We start from the raw sequence: 27060 nt of genomic DNA on the forward strand, positions 1-27060 counted from the left end.
GTTTTCATCGAAATCAGTATTTGTTAATTATGTAAGAACACTGATACCGCCATTATGAATTCAACAGTATTTGAACTCCAAATTTGAAATCCAAAATGGAATCCCACGCAACATCGATGTACCGAAACTGAAATTTAAGACTCGAAAATTTTGGAGACAAATTCGAAATGACAGGTTTTAAGAACCGAATAAACAATTTTTCCCTAGAAAACATGTAAGCTTGAAAAGCTCCGACGCTAAACTCACTTGTGGCATGACAGATGCGTCGGCAACGTGAAGTCCGCTGATTCCAGAAACGCGTAGCTGAGGATCGACGACTGCCATGGAATCGGAGGAATTGCCCATCTTGGCGGTACCACAGTAATGATGTCCAAAAGCAGTGTCGTACTTGACAGCGCAAGCCCAATACTCGTCACTAGGGTAATGGTAGTCTGCGCATCCGGAAAGTGTCGTGGTGGACAAAGTTAGATTCCAGGCCTTCAAGGCGTCAGTTTCAGCCAACTTCAAAGCCAAGTTGACACCGCTGACCAAACCATCAACATCTTCCTGCTCACCCAGGAAATTTCCCCAGAAGACGGGCTTGTCAGTGACGTTGCTCGAACGCAGGGTGATGTTTCCTGCATAATGGTAATTTATGATAGGTAACTTCGTTCCCTTGAGTCCCTAGATAGCTTGAACAATTCCCGAACGATTTCACATCTCACTAGACTTTCCATAACTTTCTGTACTCGGGTGCTGAGGATGAATTTTGCTCAAGCGTAACGAAGTAATAGAGCTTCTTTGTGCCGATAAGAATTCGTCCAAACGTGAAGTTGGAGTGCAAAAAGTTATGGAGAGTTAGATTGCATTCGAATTTTGTAGTGGAGCATCGAAACAGCCCAAAATTTGAGTCAGTGATCGATAGAAGTCCATGTAACACTTGGTGTTTTGGAAAGGGCAAGACATTCTGTCCTTCGGACATCAGTCTAAACTCTAACCAGCAGATTGAGTCGTCCATTCCTAATTTTGCCGTATATCGATGGAATTTGAAAGAGAAACTTCTGAAGAATCGGTAAAGTGATTTTAAAAATAAACGAACCTTTGCTGCCGTGGTGCTACCATCCAACGGATATGCTCACGCTACGTTTTCCAGAGCTCTTAAGGGCGTCGATTTCACCAGGAGCGCAACCTGACTGGTAACCAGCAGGATTGAGCTGTACGTTGGGCCATTCATCAGTGGTATCGTTGTTCGGCAAGACGCCTACAACCTGAGTCAGTCCAGTGGATGACAAAGGCCAGGTTCGGAACGTGAGGTACTCAACAGCAACAGCCCAGCTGTCGTCGTATTCGTCGAGGTCGTTCAAGGTGAAGCTTACAGGAAAGGTCGGATGGTCATGGAAGTTTTCGCCAACACCAGGCAAGTCCTTAACAACCGTGATGTCGAAGTTCTCCAGCTCCTCCTTGGGTCCGATTCCGGAGTGCTTAAGGATGAAGGGAGTCTTGAGGGCGCCTGTGGAGAGAACTACCTCCCTTGATACATTGATAGTACTCACCTCGCCGTCTTGCGGAGGATATTCAACTAGTAATTTGCCGGTCGACGCTCGAAAGAAATATAGCAGAAAATAAATAGTCCGCTATAATAGGCCATTGGTGTATACTAATAAGATTCTACCGGGTGATGCTTTTAGTGACGTTGATTGATATTTTCAACTACATCAAATTGTATTGGAAGTCGCTGTTTCGAGATATCTATCTCTGAATAGTATAAAGCATTTTTCTTACGGTCTATCGAATATTGATGGTATAGCCGAGTATTGGGTAATACATTCAATGTACGAATGTCTGAAGAACAGTTAGATACTGTGCTCACGTTACAACTCTCAGCTCGTGTTTCAGCAAAAGCAAAACTCTACACGATAAAAAATATCTACGGAATCCTTGGCTGATATATGCATCATATTAGAAGCCACTGATGACTACACAAAACGGAATGAATTCCATTTGTATATACGGATGACCAATTTATGACATCCTTCTCTTGCCATTCCTTGAACGCGTCACCAGTGCCACGGATATCTTGGTTCTAGAATTCGGGGTCAGGTCAGCATTACCTTGTAGTATTCGACTCCGTACGTTGCGTTATTTTCGATCAACACCCTGGTGACGGTGGTGTTCAGTGAAATATGAAGATTCGATCTGTGTCTAATCGGTCGCAGATACGCGGCAGCATTGCTGCGTCTCACGCCTTTCTTGTTGGAGGCTTGACCGATAGTGAAACCAGTGAAGTGGGCCCCGTTGAGGTCCTCGCTGACGCCGAAACCCGCCTCTACAGAAGCATTAAGTATCGCAGCCGCAAATGGAGGTTGGTACGGGAATCGTTCAACAGACATTGGTCCACCGGTTGCGTGATACGCAGTGCCAACATCATCGATTTCCCCGTTATCTTCTCCCTTGAGGAAATACGGCAGTACCTCGTCGTAGCTCAAGCCTTCGGCACCAAGCTCAACCCACTTCTTTTAGTCGGTCGGGTTTCCTCGCAGATATATCATTCCGTTTTGGACCGTGTTTCCCCCGAGTAGAGAACTTTCGCACCAAGAACAGTGCAGATGCCGTCTGTTGAGAGGCAGGCACTCTCCTCGGTAATTGTTTCGTATCCATATTCGATGTCACCTGCGTGAAATGATTTTGGTAAGTTTTGTGAACTTCGTCGTCGGCATGGCTCGTTAAACTACGACGTGTTACAAATACGAAGGCGAAAAATTCTGTACCACAGAAGTACTATTTCGGTTTTAAAATTACGCATTTTTATATGCAAATATCCAATATAACACTTACGGATGTAGGTATTGCAATAAATTAATTCAGTTTATCTTCGGCTATACATACACTTAGCATTTGATGCCACTAATGTAAGTCTGTGACTCGATGCAGAGTGGAAGTGGAGGATTTTTGCTGAGCTTTTAATGCAAAGCTGACAGGTCAATCTCCACCCCTCCTGGCACAATTTATTTGCTCAATTATGATGTAGTAATTGAATAGCTGTCTACACACAGCTTGACTCACACACGTAAGTCAATAGTTTCCATCGTCGGATGACGTAATGCGTGATTAATAATAGATGGAAAAAACACTCGACCTTCGTTGAACTATCGTAGTTTAACAGCTGTTACAAATTTTATTGCCTGTTTGGCTAACCGCTCTCCTTATTTTTATCTGTTTTGGATATTTCCTGTATTACCAGAGAAAGATTTATCAAAATTCAAATGTTTTCTCTTCCCAGGACCGAAGTCGGCAGGAACTACACTCTGAACACGTTCCAAAATCATTATCTACGTTTCGAGCTACACAATGACTCAATTTTCGGGACAGTCAAATCGAGGGATGAATGGCTGTGAGCCTAACCCTGCAGTTCAATCATCCCAAAGCCGTTGAGCATAGCTGAGATAAGATCTGGATCAGCTGGGAGTATTTTATTGCTATCCTGATATCCGAGTGCAGATGGACTCGTGAGATAATCGATCCGGATCCTAGACTAGCTATAAAACGCTTAACCCTGCGGACGATTTGATTAGCTGGAGGACGCGGCCGGGTACTCAGGAATTTTGGGAGGGGTTGAATTGAGACGAGACCAAGAACTGGCCTTTGAGGATCCTTTAACGGTCACTCACTCGTATAGTCGTCTAAAGAATTGCGAGTGATTGAGGTCGTGACTGCATTAAGCGATTGCAACTGGCAAGTTACTACAAGACTTAATTACTAGACCTTGTTCTTGACTTTGAACCGATTTTAAGTCGAGATACCGCAACTATCAACACGACTTCGAATGACTGAGAGCAATGACCAATGTTGCATACATTACCGCATAATACGTATGTACTAACCAACAGAGTCGCGTGAACAATTTTTTCGTGTAAAACATAATTATAGTCACATACTAAAATCCCATGACGATATGGCACGATTTATAAATATGTACATGCATCGCATGTTACACTTGGAGAAATTTTTCTTTCTTTTAATTCAATATATGTATCAACGTAAAAGCAATCCCGCATTAAACGTTTCAAAATCTAATAATTCAAAATAAATCCGTAACAGACGAATATATTGTAATGATATACAAATATTGATTTCTAGAAAAAGACCGACCGACAGTTACCGTCGGGCTTGAAATAGTTACGAGATCCTTTCAGATACCGACCTCGAGGTGTCCTAGATTCCTTGATTACGTGATTGATGGCATTTTCTATCACTGACCGTACTTTATTTCATTTCGTTTTCGTTTATTTTCACTGAATCAAACCATGCTCAACCCTTTTTCACGCGATTCACCTACGTTTTTCCTTTTCGAATCTATTTTAGGTCCTATTTTACCGATCGATTCGGTGCGTCACCTTTCTTTCGTTTCGTAACTTTATTGAACGCAAGAGTTAAAACAATACCGGAAATGGTAAAACTAAACAAGGGTCAAATATGCACAAGGTATGTACTATGAAAATGTTAATTTTTATCTGGATATTCGTTTATTTTTACTAATCATAATGATCAGTCAATTATAATTCTTATGACAATACACAATCACGTATTTTTCTAGATTTTCTGTACAGAGCATTAACTTGGGACGTTTGTCACTTGATATTAATTTCTAAACCTAAAACGGCCTCTCTACGTTAGTTGACGTTATCCGACAGTACTTGAAATTTGGCACCATTTCTGGAGATATCTCTTGAGGCAGGGTTTGAACTGTGCGTTGGTATATGAATTAACATTCTTAATTCGTTCAAGACCCAACATGCCAGCATGCCTCACTACCGAAATAAGAACGATCGGCAAGTAAGTACTAAATTATGCAACAACGCTACAAATATCCCGTCATAGGCATATTTTGCACATGCAAACATGCAAATGCACATAATCAGATGTCTGTGTATGAGTAAAAATCGTAATAGTCAACATCCATTAAATTGTTTAAAATTTGAATAAAATGTAATCAAGTATTTTTTTCACCTGCTCCAATTTAACCCTTTCCTGTTTTGGAATTATCTCAACTGGTTATTACATCAGCAATTAGTTGGAAGAAAAATTTCATGGCCTCTGTTTGATAATCCATTTATTAACCTTCCACTTAATAATAAGAATGAAACACCGGAATATCCAATGCGAACAGAGAACGCAGGTGTTACTGTTTACTGTACAAACTTTTGGAGAGTTCATATTTCAGGTCCGTATTACACAACGTGCGATAAAACGATCGTTGAATATACGTACATTAGACTGCCTAAAAAAAAAACTGTATTTCTTTTTCACTTCCCACTTCAGGAAATCATAGCTTGTAACATAATATAATAGCGAATAGAAAATCTCGATGCGGCACCGGTTAAAACAATTGCACCGCGATTTTCTTTCGCGAGGTTCAATATTATGTCAAAAATTATGATTTCATGAAGTGGGAGATCGAAACGAAAAATAAAGTTTTTTTTTAGGCAGACTATGTAGTACATATTAGTTATTACAAGCACATGTGATCAATTTAAACACCGTTCATCGCGCAACTGCGACGTTTCTTTCTCTCTTTTTTCGCGTTGTGTATTCATTTATTTATTTTTTTATTTTTCTCGTTATTATTCAGATGGAGGATAAGAGTTATTGATAACGCCATGTCACGATTCTAAAGGTGAACGCGATAACTCGAATAATTTGTTTCCTCACGCACGCAGGCATAATGAATGCATGCACGCACTCGATTAGCGAAATCGCAATAACGTCCACTTCGATTGTATATCTGCATTGAATAATTATGCAAACGTGCAAACTGCTTCAAAAAATTTAACCTACTGAATAAAAATCGGAAGTTACCGTAATATTTTTTTGAGAAGAACTATTCATATCGGGCCGATTATTACTGACCAAAAATAGTCAAATCAATCCGGATGAAATCAGTGCTTCCAAACATGGACAAATGTAGAAAATAAAAATAATTTACCATCTTTTGCTATCAAAGTTCACGTACCGTTAAATGAACAAGTACACGCAAATTATAATCATTAAGAAAAATTAGACACTGATCCAGCCAAAGTGGAAAACGTTTTCAACAGCTGCGAGCTGTTTCGGAATAGCTACCAACTGTAGCAATGTATTTTTCAGCACACAGAATTCACTAAAACGAATCCAACGAGCCCAAGCTCGCTAAAATCGGACGAACCGTTCCGGAGATATCGCAGTTTGATCGAAGCTAATCGCGCGCGAATAGCCAGACTTGTGTTCCTCACGCTGCACAACATCTCGTTGCAGTTACCGATCCAAAATCTCTAAGCGCGATATCTCACGGACGGTTCATCCGATTTTAGCGATCTTGGGCTCGTTGGATTCGTCTCAATATCCGCTGCAAGTGAAGAGCTCAACACCCGCAAAAAAAAAAAAAAAAAAAAAATCTCTGAAGCTATGTGTATTGTGAAAAAAACGCGGTCAGCTCTCGTGATACGCGCCTGGCTTGTGCAAAGTTTAAGGCGCCGCTGAACTGGCTTGTCTGTCATTTAGTTAAACGTTGAACGCTCAGAAGCGCTGTAGTGCTTATGACGTCACGAAATATATATATATGACAAGCCAGTTCAGCGGCACCTTAACATCTTGTGCACTGGATTTCCGTCTATCTTCTTTCGACAAGCCGAAAATTCCAGACAAACCACGTTCGTGCGTGTGTATTACGTATATGTTGTACAAGTTGGAGCACGCAGGGAAACGTCCGGTTACCCATACCCGCGTACCGTAATAAACGTCTGTGTAAATTCCGAGCTAGTTAAGGGGGCATAAAATCATAGAGAGACCTGTAGAGCTCGCGCGCAGGACGATTACCCCGTCTTGGGAAACGTGAAATTCATAAAGTCAGGCATTAAAGCTGTTGGGTCCCAAAACCGACGAGTAATCGACTATCATCTCCACTTTTCACGAGCGAGAAAAAAAAAAGAAAAATGAGTATGGTTTTATTTGACACTTTGCTTGTTCCTCACTTAGGTACATGAATAATTGTAACTTTTTATGTGAATATTGAAGATATTTTATCGTGAGTAAAAAATACTCGGGAAACGAGAACGCGCATATCAAGATACGTGCATATCGTATTCGGTTACACGATTTCAGAGTGAAATCTTGTGATCTGTATGTGATAGAATCCCAAACGTGTAACAATTAGTGCAGAAGAAAGAATTGAAAACGCAAATATAAGCTCTAGAGCTGGATAATTGATGTGTTAAAAGGAAAAAAGGAAAGAATTAACGTCTTAAAATTAATATTCAAATCGTCTGCCACATCATATACCCGCGGTTATGGATACATGTATGGAGAGTGAACGCTCTCTAGCACTATGTGGCTCTTATAATATTATTATAAATTATTTATTTGCATTTCTAAATGATCCTTGAAAAATCACCCGGTATTATGCTAATCCAATGATTAACATAGAGAGACCCTGCCATAATATTTCACCTTGCTTATACCGTTCAAGCTTGCTCGCTTATAGCTGGCCTGCAGCTTACTCTCCAGCTCGCTTGTGACTCCTACAGCAAATGGGCTGGGGGTTTTGGATCCTGAAAGTGGACTCCTCAGCCTCGATCAAATCGGTAAAAGAATGTATGGGTTCAGTTTTTGATATCATGTCATTACATATTGAGGAATAATCGTTTCCAAAATCTGCGGAATTATGAGCTGAATTGCTTTTTTTTTGTTTTTTTTGAGAAACATGAGCTTCGTAACTGAAGTAAGTTTGAGAAATTCAAAATTCGGATAGTTTGGATAATGTGTGAAATGCTGGAAGCCGTAAAATGAGGACTGTTTAAACTGAAAGTTGTATAAAAGCAGAAGATTCGACTTTACTATTACGAAAATTCGAAAAATTGTTTTCGAGGAAGAAGTTATGGTTATTTTTCTGCCGATCAGTTTAGATAATTTTTGATTATCGCAACGTTGAAATGACGAATTTTAGATTTTTCGAATCGTACCGCAAAGTTTTACAACAGGATTCCAATCGCATTATGCAATCACATCGATAGCTTATCATTTTGAAACTAGTCTACAATACGAATGCGCAATAATAACAGTGAATTTGCTATTAAAATTTCGAAAAGCATAATGGCAATGATGAACAGTGTTTTCTCTGAATTAGGAAAAGAAATGCTATCTGCAATTCACTGAAAACTTGTCTGAATATCATCGCAATTTCAAGAAGACAAATCTAACAATAAGACAGATCTGAAACACAGGTATAAGAAAAAATATGCCCGAAGGTTAACGTTTTCTTGTGCCAGTGCTTTCTGTTGTAAAAATATCGTAATATCAAGTTTTTAGCTGCTAAAACCTGCAGTCAACTATCTCAACGGCATTTCGTGATTTTTTTAAAGCAAGTACTGAGTATCCACAGAGTGGCGACAGATTGGGAATAGTGACGCAATTTCATTTATCAGGAAAAGTCAAGGAATTATGATGGACCATAGGAAGAAACTTACTTTTTTATAAATTGTTTTTAAACTCAAGCTACGTTTCGTAAATTCAATTCAGTAAACTTTCGGAAATGATATTGTTCAGTTTTTAATTATTTGTGTGAAACGAAGTAATACTATGTGTTCTTTGGATTCAAATTTATACATCCAAGGTGCACAACTTCTGTAGTTTTTGGTCATAAAACCTGCTCAACGTACCTAAATTTTGCGGGGAAAAGTTAGGGAAATTTTATTTAAGCAAAATTGTCGCCACCCTGATCAAAGAATATATAAAATGATAATATCTTCGAAATTACTGAATATGAATACAAAGACACGGAAATATTGACGAAGTTGAATTTGCACTCGATTTATCGGTTTACCAAAATCCGGGACTTGGTTTAAAAAAAAGAAAGACCGTTTTTGAACATGTCGGCAACTTTCTCATGATTTCAAGAATTTCGTGCAAACACGATTGCCAAAAAACGGCACGGGCTCAAGCGTAAATCCAGATTACAGACGAATTGTTCCGGGAGTGTGTGAAGCCAAAGCAAACGAAACCCGTAAGCTATCACGTAAAATGTGAAAATGTATCGTAGAAAAAAGAAAGAAATAAGGAGATAAGTATGAATGAAAGAAAAAAATAATTAATATTCACCTCGTGTTTGTTCAGCATTCGTGGTGATATTCGTGTATATATACATATACCCGCTATTTATTAACGATTAAGAAAAGACAGAGATTATGATCACGGGCATTTAATTATCCACGGTCAGTCCCTCGGGACCCCGGCTGATGCATGGACTGGAGCTCGCCGGTTTGGAGCTTGGACTCGAGTCGGACACCCGATTAAAAATATGACAAGCATTCATTTCCCTGGTCATAAAATCATTAGCATAAGAATTCCTCTACCTGGGGTTCCCGCCCCTCCTCCTTTTCCTTTTCCCTTTTCCTTTTTCCTCTTCGTTTCGTTTTCTCCTGTTTTATTATCACTCCGCCTAGGGCTTGGCTAGCCGCCTTTTCGAACTGATTTATAAACATATAATTTGACGTGGGAGGGGCATGGCTACCATATAATGATACCTTCGAGAACTAATTATGTTTATGCCGTTTACTCTGCCCCGCCGTACCAGCCGACCTCTGACCCTCGACGAATCACCGAACCCATCCAAAGCATCGGGGAATATTTCTTTCCCGATTCCTCTCCACGCCAATCAAGAAATCAATCAAGCAATTAACCGGTACGATAGACGTCATTATCCAAGCTAGGAAACTTGGCATCAGAAAACACCAACGAGCTTCTGAAATTTTCTTAGGTTTTTCTCGATTATTTTTATCCGTCAGCAAAACTTCTTCTGGTCAGCAACAACTGCTTCTTCTTTTCACAACAATTACTTAATAGGCTGTATATTACTGCGAATTAAAGAAAACAAGGTTTATAATTGTTTCAAATTTTGGAGAAATAATCGTTGTTAATTTATTGAAACTTTTCAACTGTATCAAATCTGCGGCGCATATAACATTTTCTCATCTTTAATGAAATGATCGATATTTGCGTGTATTATTTAGCATTAATATTATCAACAATCATTGCGACACGCTAGTACCGAAATTACGAAACTTGATTAAAATTTCAGCAAAAAACCAATGTCCGCAATCCGACTGTAGCCAGCTCCTTTGATTCTTGCAAAAATTTCAAGCCATTTTTAAAAATGCTAAAATCGATCGATTTATTTTCAGTGTATCGGCGGAATTTTGTGAGTGAAAACGATTTTCACGAAAGTACGAGTCTTGGCGGTCTTTTAAGTTATTGCGATAGATTTTACTTTAAAATCGACAATGGCAGAAAAGCGACAAAATTGTGTTACATGTTCTCAACAGTTGATCCGACGATTATCTGATTATATTTTTTGATTTTTTTTTTTTTTGTTGGGTCTCAATTAGTCAAAAAAGACTCCCCGAAACAGATATTTGGACAGAAAATTTTTGGGCCTTAAAAATGGTTCAGATAGAACATTGGGAAACAATTGCGTTACAATAACCGAGTAGGATATCAAGAAGAGACCTGCAGCCAGAGATAAAAAGGGTCAGCTGTTGGATCAAAGCGAAAAGTAAAAGGGCGGATGCGTCAGAACTCTTTTCTCTTTTCTTCTGCGCCTTCAAGGAGGAAGAGACGAAAAAGGAAAGGATAAGTTATTACAAATTTGAATGTGAAAAATTTAACGTTTCCTGTTTTTGCAGACATTCCGTAGAATGAATGAAAAATAAAATCTCGTTGAAACTACCGTAGCATGGCTTCTCAACTTCAATCAGACAAACGGTGTTGCAAAATCCTTTCGACGATTTGTGTGAAAGGTGATTTATTTGTTCATCGATACCTTGCTGTTGTTTGTACAAATTACAGGTAACGATATTCCAACCATCGACATCGTCCTTGAATTTCAAGTAATCTTTAGGTACGCCATAAAAGGATTAAAACGAGGATATTTGCAATTTTCGTGGATTAACAAACTTTTTAGCCGAAATTTACAGCTGAATGAAAACCCGACTAAGCTAGCGCATGCGCAGCTTGACGCTCAATCTGCCAAGTTTCACTGTTTCCTCTGGGTCGTAGAAATTGTCTTTCCAAAGGATTTTTCGTTTATCCAGAATCGACCATTTTTTAAAATTCTAAAATTCTCTCACAATACCATTTTCAACCAGAATTTGACAAGTGGATGAAATTTCACAAGGAATTTCTTCATATGGGGAAAAAATCTAAGTAATTTTCAGTAAAAACAATCGGCTTTAGACTGGACATGATTCAGCCCTTCTCAACTGCATGTTCCAAGTTCATAGAGAAAAAATTTCGAACTACAAATTCGGATCTGTAATTGAGGCTTTTAAAGCTCTTGGATACCATATTGAATGAAAATATGACGATTTTTTTCCAACGTGTCGAATCGCCATCTTGTATTTCACAATGTGACTTCAGATTCGTGATTACCATCCCAAAAAACCTCATGGTACAAATTGTCACTCAAATCCATTCATCCATTCTGGAGATATCGTCGTTTTCATTTGATTTTTTGGAATTTTGTTATTTAAATAATTGAAAGAGAACTGAACCGATCAAATCCAAAATCGAGTTAGTTCCAAGTTTGGGAAAGCCGCATCGATTGAGACCAAAATCATTGAAATCCGTTCACTAGTTCTCGAGACATCGTCGGACAAAAATCAAACCATACATACACAGACATACGTTCATCTAAAAATGATTGGAGGCGATTCTGTAAACTTGAGAACATCGAGATACAGTGAAAACTCAACTTTTCGCTTTCGAAGTGATTGCAATAACTTCCTTTCTTCTCTACAACAGAGAAACTCGAATCTCAAAACTGTGGTCAATTTGTCCCGCTCGACGAACAAAGTCCTGCAACTTCGCGCAACGAGCTTAGAACCTCGTATGCAAAGTGCAGGCTGAGCATAAGGACTTCGTGCCTCGCCTGAGGAGGAAGTTTAAGTGTTGGTGAGCAGGTGTACGAACAGCTGAGCCACCCACACGGGAGTAACTGACTAAGCCTGCCTGGCTGGAAACTTGGGCAGAGACTGAACTTGACGTTATATACAAACCGAGCTCCTGCAGTATCAACGCAAGGTGCGTATGCCAGGTACGGTGTTGTGGACTACGCCAAGGTAGAAGACGCTGCAATTGGAACGTCGAAAAGATACCGAGTAAAAGCGTCTCACGATCAGCCGTGATTCTCACGATATGATTTTTTTCCTCGACGAGTAATTACTTACAATTTTTATTTGCATAGGATTCTTTCGTCACTGATTATTATCCCTTGAAAATAATCATTGTCTCATACAATTATTACACTTGCGTTCGATGGTCTTGAAGAAATTGTATTTGATTTTTTTTTTTAAAAATCGTACGCTATTCTTCTTGCTCCTCGACTCAAAGGCGATTGCCAATTTTTTCAGATTACTTCAAGATGATTCTTACAAGTCGGATCAATATATATAATATATATATATTTAAATAATCTGGTGAATCAAAAATTCATTGGCCGAGAATTATTTGACTTACAATCGTTTCAGATGAAATCGAATTACCGTCAATTTAGATTTTATGATCGTGATACTTAGTTTAATTTTTTTAAACAACTCGTTTGGATAACGGTGTTGAATAAGAAAACAAATTTCTAGTCATTCGCTTCGATTGCAATCTTCCAAATTTCCGAATTTTCAATAAAAACTTTTTTAACTACAGTTTCGCAGTTGTAATTTGAATATTATGTGTGTACATTAGTTACGTTTTTTGTTGTTTCTTTTTCTTCAAATAGATATTTAAATTTATGAATCGATTCCTTTCTTTATCTTCTTCTTTTTCCTATTCTTCTTCCGCGATGATTCTTGACGCAAGTGTGATTAAAATGAAACTCTCGCATAGATATTGAAAATATTCACAGTCGTCGATAAGAAACATTTTTTCTCGTAAGAAATAGTTTCAGAGATAAAAAAATTGAATGTAAAAAGCATAAAAAAAAAAAAGAATTCTAATCGTGCGACGTTTCAAAAAACGTGTTTATACCGATCACCGATTTTCTTTCCCGCCTTTCGTTGCCAGCGAAATAAATCGGTGTTTGATCAATTTTTTCTTACTTACCAATCTTATCCTCATTGTATAAAATATTCCCCCCAAAATCGTGAACTTTCCATCAACGAATTCAAGTTTCAGGTACGATTTCAGTACACGTTTCTACAGATAATATTTCCTGTTTCTTTTATCTTGTGAAATAGTAGAAAAAAAAAGACGCGTACACATTGCGGAAACAGCGAGTATAGCTACACGAGGAATCGGCTTATCGCCATTTCCGCGCGCGTTTTGTGCGTACGAAATTGAGGCGGTTGAAGGTGGCGTCTTTCACCTGCCGGTTAACTCGGTACCGAACGATTCTCCGGGGCACATGTTTATCTGACATTTTTACAGACTATACGGGTCGAAATTTGCATCGCGTACATCGCTAATTGCCATTATTCCTCGCCCGGGACGGCCAACTCACTTGCACCTACCTCGACGTGTTCGCAACGACGTAATAAAACCTGAGAATACTGATGTAACTGCATTCGCACCTGGAACAAACTATCGCAGGCCGGTTAATTGAACCCGAAGGCATTACACCCTCGTCAGCGATTTATTCTGTTTTTTTTTTCTCTTCTCAGAGAGAAAGAGAAGTTTAGTTGCAGCATAAGAAATTTGTACCTGATAATAATTCTCGTCGGGAGTAGAAATTTTTTATAGCCAGATAACTTTTCCAGAATATTTAAATATTTATTTATCTAACAATAAAATACGTAGCTGATACAGTCAGAAAATCGATTTTGCACAGTCTTCTGCATCCAATGTATTGATACAAACTAGCGAAATGACTCAAACTTTTCATACAACTTGACAGAAATTCAAATTTACTCCGAGTACATGGTTGAAAACAATTTCTGAGAATAGTCAAAGCGGCAAGTACGATATGTGAAATGTGTTTAGTTTGAATTGCATTGCGTTCTACTATAAGAAAAAAGCTTCTCAAAGATACATTTTCACTTTGCAGACAAGTTTGGAATGCTTGGGGTTTTTGTGAGCTGCGAAAATTTAAATTTCAACAGCGTATTGAAAGTACTGATTTTCAAGAAACACGTAAAAAGAAACTTACAATTCAATTTCGAGAGATCTTGAGACCAAACCCCAACTTGTGTCTAATTATTAAACGTTATTTTATTTAATAGATTTATGAGCATTTCAAAACTTTCCAGGGAATTTTCGATCTCAGCGGTTGGTGTCTACCACAACCATCGAATGTGAAGCTGATGAAGGAATTCAAAAAAGAAATCACTATTTATTATGGGAGAACAGTCTAGACTTCGGGAAGAAACGATGTAGTTTATTCCTCAAGATCTCGAACCTGTTATGTAAATATTTTTAGGCCAATCATGGGTTTCGAATTTTTCTAACTTCCATCATTGATAAAATCTGTAACTGAAGAATTCATTATCTTAAAATTTATGTGGTTAAAACGACAGTCGGGATGAATTAAAGAAAAGTAGCGTACAATACAATTGATGTAAAATAAAAAAGTCCCAAACTTAACCGAAGTGAATTTAAAAACTTTCGATAAACCATAAAACTACAATTTGATTTACAGAGACACGATCCCGATAAGCAATTAAAAAAGCACCAAGAAGCAGCCCTTAAAATCGCTTTCGTACCTCTTTTCTCGTCGAAGGTGCAATTAGTTCACCACCGGAGTTAATTCTCTGAGTAGGGAGCGATTAATCCAGGGAACGAAGCGGGACGGGATGAAAACGGAGCGGTGTTGGTGAGTGGTTCGATTCGGAGCCGAGAAGCCGACGATACAGAGACAGGAGAGTACGCGGTAGTATCACGAATCGGTGGCGGCGTTGAAGGCTGCAGGAGGATGTCTAATCGCGCGAGTGGCGCCATTTTGTTTCTGCCTACCGGAGCAGTAGTTGATATATGATCCCATTGGCTACCAGACCTTTCTCAGGAGAGGCCAGCCAGCAGCTCTTCGTGTTGCTCCTGCACAGCCCATCCACGAGAAAGGCAAGGGCAATTAAAATTCCTTCAGTCCGGTATTATCGCTGCACTCCGTTCCGAGCTTCTTCATTTCTTCCACGAGGTTACGCTCGGGTTATGCTAGGCCATACGGTCCCGTATGGGAAGTAATCATCATCATCATTATCAATTCCCCCAAGTCACGCGGGACTTGCAGGCTTCATCGCGTCTGCGCAAAACGGTCAACGGATTCGAAATCGTATGAGAGTTTTTGGTGAATGGCGTGAACCAACCGCATTAATCATCGCTGTCCAAGAGTACCGGGTCAATGAAATCATCGAGGTCATATCCATGTTCGTCTAGTCGAAAGAAGGGTGCCGTAGTGTGAAACCAACGATATTACAGCCGCAGGTAATCGGCTCACAAACAATGAAATCATCGAAGTCATTCTCATGATCTTCTAGTCAAAAGGTCAAGGTATTTGGAATTGCGCGAACGTTCGGAAACAAGAATACTGTCATTTCAAACCAACAAAATCACTCATGAACGTTTAAGACAATCTGTTCTATGAAAACATTGACGTCATTCCCTGCGGCTATTCGCTTAGCGATAAAATCGATCGTAAACTCTTCACTGAGTGGTCATTCAATGAAACATTGGTGAATCAATGACGATTCGACTCCCAGCGAGTGCATTGTTACACAGAACAGTGGACGAACAAGGTGATTTCTGAACGACTGGAAGAGGCAACATTTGACAAAAGTGTTCCGATCACGATCATTGTTCGGTGATTTGTTTACGGTTCAATAGATGGGAATTGACAATGATGAGATATTTGTGCGATCGGCTAATAGACGTGACCAGATGGCCCCAACTTATGTTAAAAGGAATCCAGCAGACAGGCATTCCAATCGCATTGTTAGCAGTCCGCTGGAATCGTGACCAGATGAGGATAGGTGAACGGTCAGCAACAGCATCGGGATTCCCCCAAGTCGTGGCACGAGGAGACAGATGAGCCCAGGCGAGCAGACGACAAATTGCGCGTCTCGCGAAGCCACCCTCCAACAAATCACAACCTGTACGATGGTATTTTTTAATCGTATTTTGGAGGTTCTAGTCGTAGAAGATGTCGGATTTCGGGGAGCATAACCCCGGTTGTCCTGTCCTCGGATTGGGGAAAAATCTGATTCGCAATTATGAGAAGAAGCTCGTTCGAGGCTGTCTCAGTTTGCAGAGAGGAGAACAGACTGCGCAGACTCGGTTAAGCCGGAGACGGTGAGAAGGTGGCTGTGTACGGCTAACAGCTAAACACGTACCCGCCAACCAACGGAGTCGAACGAACGAACTGCAGTGCCGCGCAGGTATAGGTAAAGGTACGGAGTTATTTCTGAGTGAGCATAAATAAGAAGCGTAGTTCAGCGGGTATTAAATCACGCTGGGCTGCTGGAGGATCGCGTGCTGCAGTTCAAGAGAAGAAGAATAAGAAGAAGAAGAAGTAGAAGGAGAGTAGGAGGAGGAGGAGGAGGAGGAGGAGGAGGAGAGCCATGAGGTGCTGTGCCAAGGGTCCCAGTCTGCACTGACTGCTCATGAGAGTGAATAAGAAAAGGGGGTCCAGCCGAGAGAGACGGAGAGCCCGAGACTCAGTGAAGGCAGAATTAGGGGCACCGGGCAGAGTATCCCGCGGAGCCAATATGCCGACGCATCAGCGCACCTTCCTTCTTGAGTAGTCAGTCGGCCGATTATGCATCATGTCCCGTCCGCAGCGTTGCGGGGAATAAAGGATATACTGGAAAGGAGTGATGCTGACGAAGGACCTGAGGAGGAATAACCGACTGTCGATCCGTCGGTGTCTCCATCATCATTGTCAATTCCCCGATTTACATGAAGCTTCAAGGCATGATTATCATCAGTCTGCGCGAAACGGTCCGGAGACTAGGAGATTGTAATGGCACAGTACCGTAATCTTGACGCGATTGCTCATCACGCATTGAAGAGAATCGAGGTCATTCCTATGATCCTCTAGTCTGAGGATCAAGGGATTTGGAATCGCATGAAGATTCGGAAACAAGAACACCATGGTTTGAAATCCACAACATCGCTCATGACAGTCGAAGACGATCGACTTAATGAAAACATCGATATCATCTCTATGTTTCTGTAGTGAAAAGGTCAAAAGATTTGGAATTGCATGGAACACTTGTGAACAGAAACTCCGTGGTCGGAGACCAGTAAAATAACTGATGACAGTCGAAGACAATGTATTCTACGCAAAGGTCGAAATCATAGTCCGCACCTTCCAATGGCAAAGGTGAACCAGAGACGAACTAACCGACTGTCAATGCGCCGGTGTCTTCGGACTTGATAACTGGTTCTGCTGTAAATGAGACCAAGACCGTGCGGTCTGTCACCGAAAATGTACAAAGTCCATCAGAAACGCGTTGTAGGGTTGGGAATGTTATGTGCCCAGTGTAGGCTCTGCACATGCGCGTTGCCCCCCGCAGAGCCAATCACCGACCGAGAAATGGTAGCGCCGTTGAGTCCGGAGAAGATGAAGAGGAAGGAGCGGAAAGCGAGGGGCAGAAATGACAGAACGAGGAGCCCGAAGATGAAGAAGAAGAAGAAGAGGAACAGGATAGGGTTGCTGTTCTGATTGCGTCCGCGGTGCGTAAATCTCTTCGCTCTCATCGTCAGGAAATATTGTCTCGAGTACTCTCAGTTTGTCCGGCGATTACGTCCTGCAGTGAGCGCGTTCAACGGTAGCCTTGGACCAGCGAGGCTTCCACCGTTCCGAAAAGATTAACGAGGAGTCGCTGGCACCGTGTCCCAGGATTGTTAATTCCTTCGTCCAGCCGCAAATACCGTACCCATCCATCTTGGTCCCCAATTACACCACCGTGCACGCCACTCTCCGAAGGGGCGAAAAAAATTCTCTTGTTTTTCACGCGGTATACAAGCTCGCGAGTCCTTCGCAAAGGCTAGCGTACGCCGAAGGATTTAAGATTATGCGGGATTCTTCTTTCTCGCTTCCACAAAAAGTTATCGCTCCCGTGGCGTTCTTTAATATATCGTTGACTTCAAATAGTCACTTTTGTTTCTAACTCTCTGGTCAAGAAGCTTTCGGTTCGAGTGAAATTGTTAGTTTAAGTTACCTCAAAGTGAGTTACGTTTGGTTAGGTTCTTCGAGTCCTTTTTAGACTTCTTCGACATCGACTCTAATTCTTTTTCAGGTTCTTTTCGAACCTCTGTACTCTCATTGTTAGCTTTTCTCCAATTTCCTTGACTACTGACTTTCTTAGTATCGTAATGTTTGGTCAAATTCTGCAATTTGGATCTTCATTTTCTCTTTTTTTAGGTTTTTCTAGAACTCTAACATTCTCCGTATTTCCTGTTTCTTTACAAGTTCTTCTCGTACTGGTTGAAACTAGCGTCTTTTTCTTTTTATTCTTCTTCTTTGTTGTGTTCTTCAAAAACTGAATTAAACTGAATTCTTCTTCTCCAAGTTCTTTCCAATTTAATTAAATTTTAATTCTTCTTTTTCTTCAAGCTCTGCTCAGCTACATCGGCTAAAATTCTCGTCTTCTTCATGTTATGAAAATTTGTTCATTCTTGATCTGTCTTCGTCAGGTTCCCTCCTACAAACTGGTTCAACTTCAAATCATCTTCATATTCAAGTCCTTCACAAACTGATTAATCTGTAATTCATCTTTTTCTTGAGGTCTTCTCACATGCATCAGCTTTAATTCTTCTTCTTCTTATTATTATTTTGAAAAATTATTCATTCACAATCCGTCTTCACCAAATTCCCTGCAAATTGGTAAAACTTGAAGTCTTCTTCAACTTCGATTCTTATTTTTGTTCTTCAAGTTCTTCACAAACTGATTGAACGTCGATTCTTCTTCTGGTTCATATATTCACCTTCGTCTCAAATACCACAAAAATCTTCCGATCCATTATTTTCCATTTCCACTTCATCCCCTCATCCCCCCTCTTTACCGGACGTCTATCAGATACTTTACCGAAGTCACGAGGATGAAAAGTAAGGTGGGAGTGGGAATTCGACTGCGTGGGCCAAAGTTACAGCGCATTGGTGGGTACCTACTAGGCCGCGATACCAAATTAGAGGAATGTCTGATTTACATTTCAAGATCTCGAATGAAGCGATAAATAATTTTCTCGGTGGTGGAATGTTAATGTGGTCCTCCCTGCAGCCCCGGTTCACCAGCGAACAAATGTTCGCCTTGGACCCCCCGCCAACCTTTACCCACCAACACACGCCTGCCACGAGATACACGCGCGTGTATACACGCCGGCTGAAATACTGCCCGCCGGTTCCCCGCGCGGCGCCCTCGTCTTGAGAAATATATTCATCAGGTCCGAATAATAATTGTCATCTTAATTTCCTGATCCCCGATATAGTCGGTATGTTATTCTCAAACACTGCTCCGTATCCAAATTCTATGAGTATTTTTCTTTACGCTTACCATTAAACTTCAAAAAAGCGTCTACAAGTTTAGACGAAATTACCCTCGACTTCTTTTCTCCTGTAACAGCTTTCGAGAAAAAATTATCACCGATTTTCAGCTAGCTCTCAATCTTTACACACTTTACAAACTTTACACGCGCAATTCCGAAGTTTTTGAAAAAGCTCATACCGAATTCGATGTACCTGTGCTATAAATTTCGTTGAGAAATGTACGAAACATTATCAACTAAATTACAACTCTTTGCAGGTATTAGTTCTGATTTTGAGAGTGCTGATGATTTAAATTTAAACTAATCAAAGTTTTAGACTATCCTGTGTGTTTATTAATGGTGTGAACCATATGAATATGATGTTCCAGAAAAAGACCTAAGCAATGAAATAAGATCAACTTGAGCAAGTTAGAGACTCAAAGTATTTCGAGTTCTTACGCAGAACTCACTGGTCTTATTTTATAAATTGTAATTCGTACGATACAGAACGGTATACTATCAGAAAAATTGTAAAAAAAATCATCTCCACGCTGCGTAAAAATAATCGATAGTAGTTCACGTAAACAGTGTGCGTACGATGAAAGCCAACCCTTTTGAAATCTTTGATCCGAACTGAAAATCCTGGACGTAGAGATGATAATAAAAAATATGATAAAAATTGGAAAAAACCTGTTTTTAACTGACTATAAATTAAATAAAATAAGATTAGGTCCACTGTTTCGATAATTTTTGTTTCAAATCTCGGTGAGAGCGTAAGAATTGAGATTTGACATGCTTATTGTTAGCTGACGACGAAACCTCGCGAGAAGCTTGCATTTCTCAAGAAAAAAAAAAAAAAATACGAGAGAATTTTCTCCATCTGAAAATTCAAGGGTTCAAGATCGAAGACGAAAAATAAAAAAAAAAAAAAAAACAGAACGTATCGCGCCCATGTAGTAAAATTTGCCTCTATGAAACGAAGAGAAAGGAAGAAGCGAACGCCAAATGCCGACTTTCTTCCATTTTCAGACACATCGAGAAGCCTCTGCACCCTCGAAACGAAAACGACTGCAGTGATGCTCGGGGCAGGATACACATATAAGTAAGGTGAGGTCCTGTCAGATGCAGAAACGGTCGGATGTCCTCGGCCCCATCCGCTACCCTGTAATCGTGAGGGCGGCACCGCGCTGTCCTCGACAGAATCGCGTCACGGTCGACCTCCGTGAACATCCACTGTATCCATCCCCAATCCCCGTCGGCGGCCCCTTTCGGTCTAAGCAGAACGATAATGGCGACATCAGAATTTATACTAGCCCTTGAGGATCCCGGTAACAGGCTGAAACTGTATCCCGATAAGAAAAACGCAGCAACGTGAATTGAAGCAAACCGTTGGATGAAATTTTCTATATTTTTTTCGATGTTTCTATTTTGGCACCTTTAAACTGTGCGATTTATCGGAAGGCCCCTCAACGCCAAGGGTCGATAGCGATAAACATTTGGGAAATTGTGAAACGCAAGTTTTTGTCTCTTTTTTTTTTTTTTTTTTCAAAGTCAAATTGACTTTAATCCGATAAATTTATTTTAATCGACGCCTCTGTGATCTGATTCGATCGAATATCGTACTCCATAAACTAAAAAAATTTACCAAAGATCATTGAAATATTTTCTGTTCGATCCTGATGCGAAAAATGCTATAAAGGCCTGAAAGCTTTTTTAGAAAATTCTATCTCTTGTAAGATTGTACAAAAAAAAAAAAAAAACAAAAAAACTATTCAAAGTCAAATCCGAGTCTTACACCGAAGATTGCACATGAATTTTCCACAAAATATCGAAACTGTAAAGAAAGAATTCAGACAATATTCTGCGTTCAAGACTCGTTAATTTGCAATGCACATTTGTGAACAAGTTTTCGGATGACTTTTCTTCAGCAGATCACTTGACGAATTAATAATCTTACTCAAGCAATTTAACAGACAATATAATTACGTAAATATTTTATGAATTGAAAAAATATTCGCGTTACGTATCGGAGAAAAATCATTCAACTAATTAATTAGTAAACATTTGGCTAATACTCCAACTTATTTAAACATTCTGTATTTTACAAAAATGAACAGTATTCATTATAGCTTCTTCTTCGTAGGTTTTCTTTGTGGTATATGAATGTATTTGGCGATTATTTACTACATATGTACATTATACGGTTGTATAAAACGTGCACCCCGATTTACGTTATTTTTTTTTTTTTTTATGACCTACGCCGTCAATGTTGAAACGACTTATTTTATCCCGTCAATGTTTACAGATTCATTGCTGTGCGAAGACATTTTCCAAATTCAAGTAAAGTCTATTTAAACCAAACCTTCTGCAGTCTGTTTAAACAAATTGAGATATTATTTGTTGTCATTAAGAAAGAAGAAAAAAAAAAAACTATTCGAAATGCGCAGAATTTTATACAATTGGAACATAATTTTTTTACTCATAGTAAACAGAAATTGATTGTTAATGAAAGAAATTTTGTATTTCGATGATATTCGCGACCTTTTTTTTTTTTAACGCACGCGGAAATTCCGACCACGTGACAACATCGAAAGTCACGAGGATTGTTCAGTGTTTATCAGACCAAGGTGGTGAAAGTAACTGCTCAGGTACGAATTTCAATTTTGTGGTGTTGACAAACAGCGCAGTGCATGCTGTAAATCTACGAGTTTCTTACTTGTACAGTGTTTACGATTTTGGATTCGTGCAATCAGCCGACAACTTATTCGGAGTGACGATTCGGTGACAATTTAACCGAACAGTAAATACGTGCCGAAGCGTTTAAATAAGAAAAAACGTTTTTGAAGTATTGTGAAAGTGTTCGTTTTGCACTGGTAAATTGCAACGTTTGTGTAATTCTTTCTCGTCTCTGGAGTGTACACTGTGATCTAAACAAATTACTCAAATCTCAGTCAAAATCAGTGAAGAACTTTGACTTGTGACGTTTTGTAAAAATTTCTAAAGTCATTTGATCGAATTTAATCTATCAAAATGAAAAATTTGGTTTCTCCTGAAGTTGGTTACAAATTTCATCAGTTTCTTTCAGTAGAAAAAATTTCAAAGGTTTTCTTTTGCTACTAATATTATCCGGAAAAAATGCCTAGTTTCTAAAAATTTTAGCTATAATTTGCAAATTAAAGTCGACGTACGCTTTCCTTTTTTCTGACCACAATTATCGTCATTATGAAATTCGATCTCAAAATCGTTACTACATATATTCATATTTTTCAACGTACGAATAACGTTTGATTTGTGACAAAAAAAAAAAAAAATAAACAATTCCTGTTTGACGAGTTCTGGAACGAATCTAGTAATTTTCATAAGTAACTAACCGTGTGATTCATAATTCACAGCATTTATTTATGTTTTATTTGCATCGACGTTGGTTACGATTTTTCTGTTTTGAAAAATTTTTCCTCCTTCTCTGTACCTTCCGATATTTCTCGGTTGTTCCGAGGCGAATCGTGGGTGAAATAATAACGGAGATGCAGCCTGAGCTGGGCGTTATAAAGATTCGGAAGACAATGGAGCGGGTGCCGTTGATTCTGGTATGCGAAGAATGTTCCCATGTCTACGACGCGAGCTGTTTGGAAGACGCGGACTGGACGAGGAAAATCCACCCAGCTCAACCGCAGCAAGCCAACTTGGTCGGAGGACCAAATTAATTATCCTCCAGGATGTAACGTCGCCCCCATCCAGCTCCTCCAGGCATGCGCACCTTTCATCGCCCAAAACGCCCGATCCTGCCGGTCCCGGAATATTAATAGTATGGAAGCCTTCATCCAGGTCCCGAATTTCCGGTAAGTCGATTTTTTTAAATACAAGCTCGATTTATTATTGATATATACTTATTTCATCTCGGCTCAAACGATTATAATAGAAATAGAAAACGATAAATGAAATAGAAAACGAATTTCGTTTTGTACTGTTTCTGAAACAGAAGAAAAAACACTGAACAGAGTCGTTGGAAATATATAATCAATATCTTTTTCAAAAACGCTTGCAATATTGTGACGAAAAAATTCATCACACGGTGAGAGAATTTTCAGTTCCGGTTACCGCTCAGTCCTTAACTATTTTCATTTTTTAGCACAATCGAGAAATATAGTTCCAGGTACAAAATGAAAATTAGTTTTCTAGCTGTTATCGGAAAGTCTAGTATTCGTTACTATTCTTTCTCGTTACGATCACTGTCACTGTATTTTCTTGTAACCCGTTGCGAAAATTTAATGCTTGTGCAACAATAAATTGATGTTAAAGCTTAATTCAACTAAAAAAAGTCGAGTAAACCGAAAAAACTGATTTTGCGTTGCAATTACCAAAAAAGGATTGACAACAGCCCAAAATGGCTGCATGTACCTCGTTTTTCGTAATCCCAACAATATTCAAACCTGTTTTACTGAATTTTTCTAGTTACTATAACAAATGAAATTTTTCTCAGTGCATTCGCTCAGTTTTTCCATATTGCTTGCTGTTGATTTTTTCACAGCAAGAAATTTTTATTCATCTCTGTTGATTAGAAATATTTTGAGATTATCCTGGGTGATACAAAAATTTGTCATTATTTGCAAACTTCCTTTAAAGTTACGCGCAATTCTCATACAATTGTCGTAAAATTAGCCAAAAACCTACGTGAAGCGCAGTTGGTGTCAAAATTGATCATAAGGATTTCGTAAAATCAAAGAAGTACTTTGTTACTTTTTTAAATATACAATAATTTGAATCCTATATTCGTACGACACGGAAAAACTTTATTCGAATATTTCACACCGATTTCCGAGTTCGGTTCACTCGCCATTGATGAACCTAAGATTTATAAAATTTTGGCAAAACTTCGTACAACCAAAACTGATAAATGGACATCTTTACTTCCTTATCACTTATTTTTTTGGAATATGACACCGTAATGGCGGATAAACGATCGGGGAATCCCTGAGAGGAGGGCTTCAAATTATGTCTGGGCTTGTTTGTGCCTGCTCGCTACGAAGAGGGGCTACTTGATTAGTCTCGTATACGGTTCGTAAACTTCGGTACTCGGCTGTAACTGAAATATATACGGCCAGCAAACCTCACCATCTAGAAAATATTTCCACAACTCGAGTAGAAGTTGATAAGTTTATCAGAACTTCAACTAAATTTGCCAAGATTTTCAGCAAATTGCACTTGATTTTAATTACACATTTCCGTGGATTTCAAAGTGCTCATAAATATAATGAATAGATTTTTTTGAATTTCAAGTAATTGCGAAAGATTTAGAATCGTTTTCGAAAATATAAAAATGTATTTAAGCAAAATTTGACAATGATTTAAAAATTTTTGAAATCATTATCACCGAAATGTGCAAATTGTGGCATGATTTTACTCTTCGTTTCTATGATTCTCTCGCATGTCAAAGTTTTTGAAAAAAAATATGGAAAAGCTATCACGTTGATTTGTAAAAATTTGTATAATTTTTTCCCTCGATTGCAAAGGCTCGTGAACTATGTAACGCATAACGAAACACATTTCCCTCGATATTGCCAAATAATTTATACGAAAATATCCATGAAAATTCACGTGATTTTCCAAGATTTCAAAAATTGTGACAAGACTTTTGATCAGTTTATATCGAGGATCTCCTTTTGTTAAAGCTCGACGGATTATGCTGAAAAATAATTGTGAGAGATCGTGAGAATAAAAAAAAAAAAAGAAAATATTATCCCGAGGTAGAATAACGTGTATAATATATTAATTTATGAACGCGGAAAGGGAAAAGTTTTCCGGATGCGGTATAGGGTCAAATTTTGCGAGTTTCTTCCTCCGGCTTCTTCTTGTTGCACACTTTTTCTGTATCATATTTTTTCAGGAAGCAGTTTAGCCTTTGAGGATGGGGAAAAGAAGTGCCCAACTTTTCTTTCACCCCGGTTTCGTCGAGCTTATACAGAGAGGGGGGGGGGGGGGGGGGGGGGCCGTATAACGGACTAGTAGATAAATTAATGATCCCTAGGTCCGAGCGAAGGGCACATAACTTTGGCACATAATAATATCCGCGAGGATCCGGACCGCCGTTTTTGGCCGGTAGAGAGAGTGAAAGAGGACGAAGGAAGGCGAACGAGTAGGAGGGGAATGGAAAAAGTTACACTTTGGTAAAAGTATAATAAACCGCGAGGGCAAACTCCGTCATAATTCTGCCGTTAGTCATTCGAAAACTATAAAGAAGAAGACGGAGAGACGGGAGAGGCCGCATTATATAGTCACTCGCGGATTTGACGGTCCCGGATCCGCGTACGTACGCAGCGATCCTTGGCAGATGGCGCAAAAACGGCAAAATACTTAATACATGCGAGGAAGAGGGAATCATGTTTTAGCTCCGGTGTATAGAGATGCCAATAAATATGTCCCGGCCGCCATGCAATATGTATAACAGCGTCTGCCAATCCGCGGATACTCTGGATCAACGCGAGTCGATCGGGGATAAAATCTGCCCTCGGAAGTTCGAGGTAACGGAAAAACAGTCCGACGAACGTATTTACCGAAAGCCAAATGCCAAAACTCGTTTCTACAAATTACTAACGAAAGAATGTGAATTTTGAAAAAAATTTATACGTTGAAGCGTAACGTTTTGGTATTGAAAAAATTCTTGTGCAAATTGAGCAGAGTTTTTGTACTCCAGAACCTGGAAGCACTTTTCCGAAGACTCATTATCGATCACAAGTATCAGTGATTAGGCAAAGAAGCGAATAAAAAGACGTTTAACCTTTCCTGAATTTTGTGCGATGCAGAAATTACCATGTGATTGATAGACATTTTGCAATTAAAATCATGTTGTGCGGTATATTGTGAAATGAACGGATGAAAATATCAAGTTATGCGATTTGTAAGCCAAAGTAATTAGCGTAATTCTTATGTTAAACAACAGACGAAAACCGAAATTTAGCAGTAAAATCAAATCTTGTGCGATGTAAATATTTTTCTGAAAATTAATTTTTTTTTATATGAAAATATTTAGTACATGTAAGATATCCTTCCAAATGATAATTACGTGTCCTGAAATTTCATCCAGGACATGTGAATTATGGATTGAAAAACTTGCGCCAGAGCGAAAAATCTTGTGCGACGCGCACAATATAATTCACAACAAAAGTTTCGCCAAATTTTGCCTCGCCAATAAGTTTTCGTTCCATTGGTTTTTGACTCTGGTGGCGATGGTCGCCACTTGTTGATCCAAAAAACTGGTATCAACGGGTCAATTTCATTGCACAATGTGATCTAGGATTAATCGTCACAACGATTTTTTAAGAACAACGCAATCGATTGCACGTATACGATTACCTCGACGACTCACAATCTTGGAAGTTTTCTGTTTCTTTTGTAAATGAAGCAGAAGTGACAATCGGTGAACACTTTGCGACTGCCGAATTTTTCCCAGTTCAAAATTTGGAGGTCGAGATATTTGAACGACGAAGCCGAGGCAACGGCTATTCGACCCAACGTCCGAGGGAAAGGTGGAAATATCGCATGCCTCCGAACTATAAATATAGACAGCATCAGAGAGAATATTCGCGAGTTGAGAATCGCGCTTTAGTT

The 27060-nt window shown here is 39.3% G+C and overlaps 1 protein-coding gene across 1 annotated transcript; it reads right to left on the reverse strand.

Annotated features, from left to right (window-relative positions):
• Window positions 1–1094: 1094 nt before the first annotated feature.
• LOC138191042 (glucose dehydrogenase [FAD, quinone]-like) lies at window positions 1095–2637 on the reverse strand. The gene is made up of 3 exons (XM_069136507.1): window positions 2572–2637; window positions 2091–2489; window positions 1095–1613 (listed from the first exon to the last, which is right to left on the reverse strand). Exons 1-3 carry the CDS (start codon window positions 2635–2637, stop codon window positions 1095–1097), a joined length of 984 nt encoding a protein of 327 aa, XP_068992608.1.
• Between the last annotated feature and the right edge of the window lie 24423 nt (window positions 2638–27060).

This window comes from Neodiprion pinetum, chromosome 5 (genome assembly GCF_021155775.2).
Source record: "Neodiprion pinetum isolate iyNeoPine1 chromosome 5, iyNeoPine1.2, whole genome shotgun sequence".
Lineage (NCBI taxonomy): Eukaryota > Metazoa > Arthropoda > Insecta > Hymenoptera > Diprionidae > Neodiprion > Neodiprion pinetum.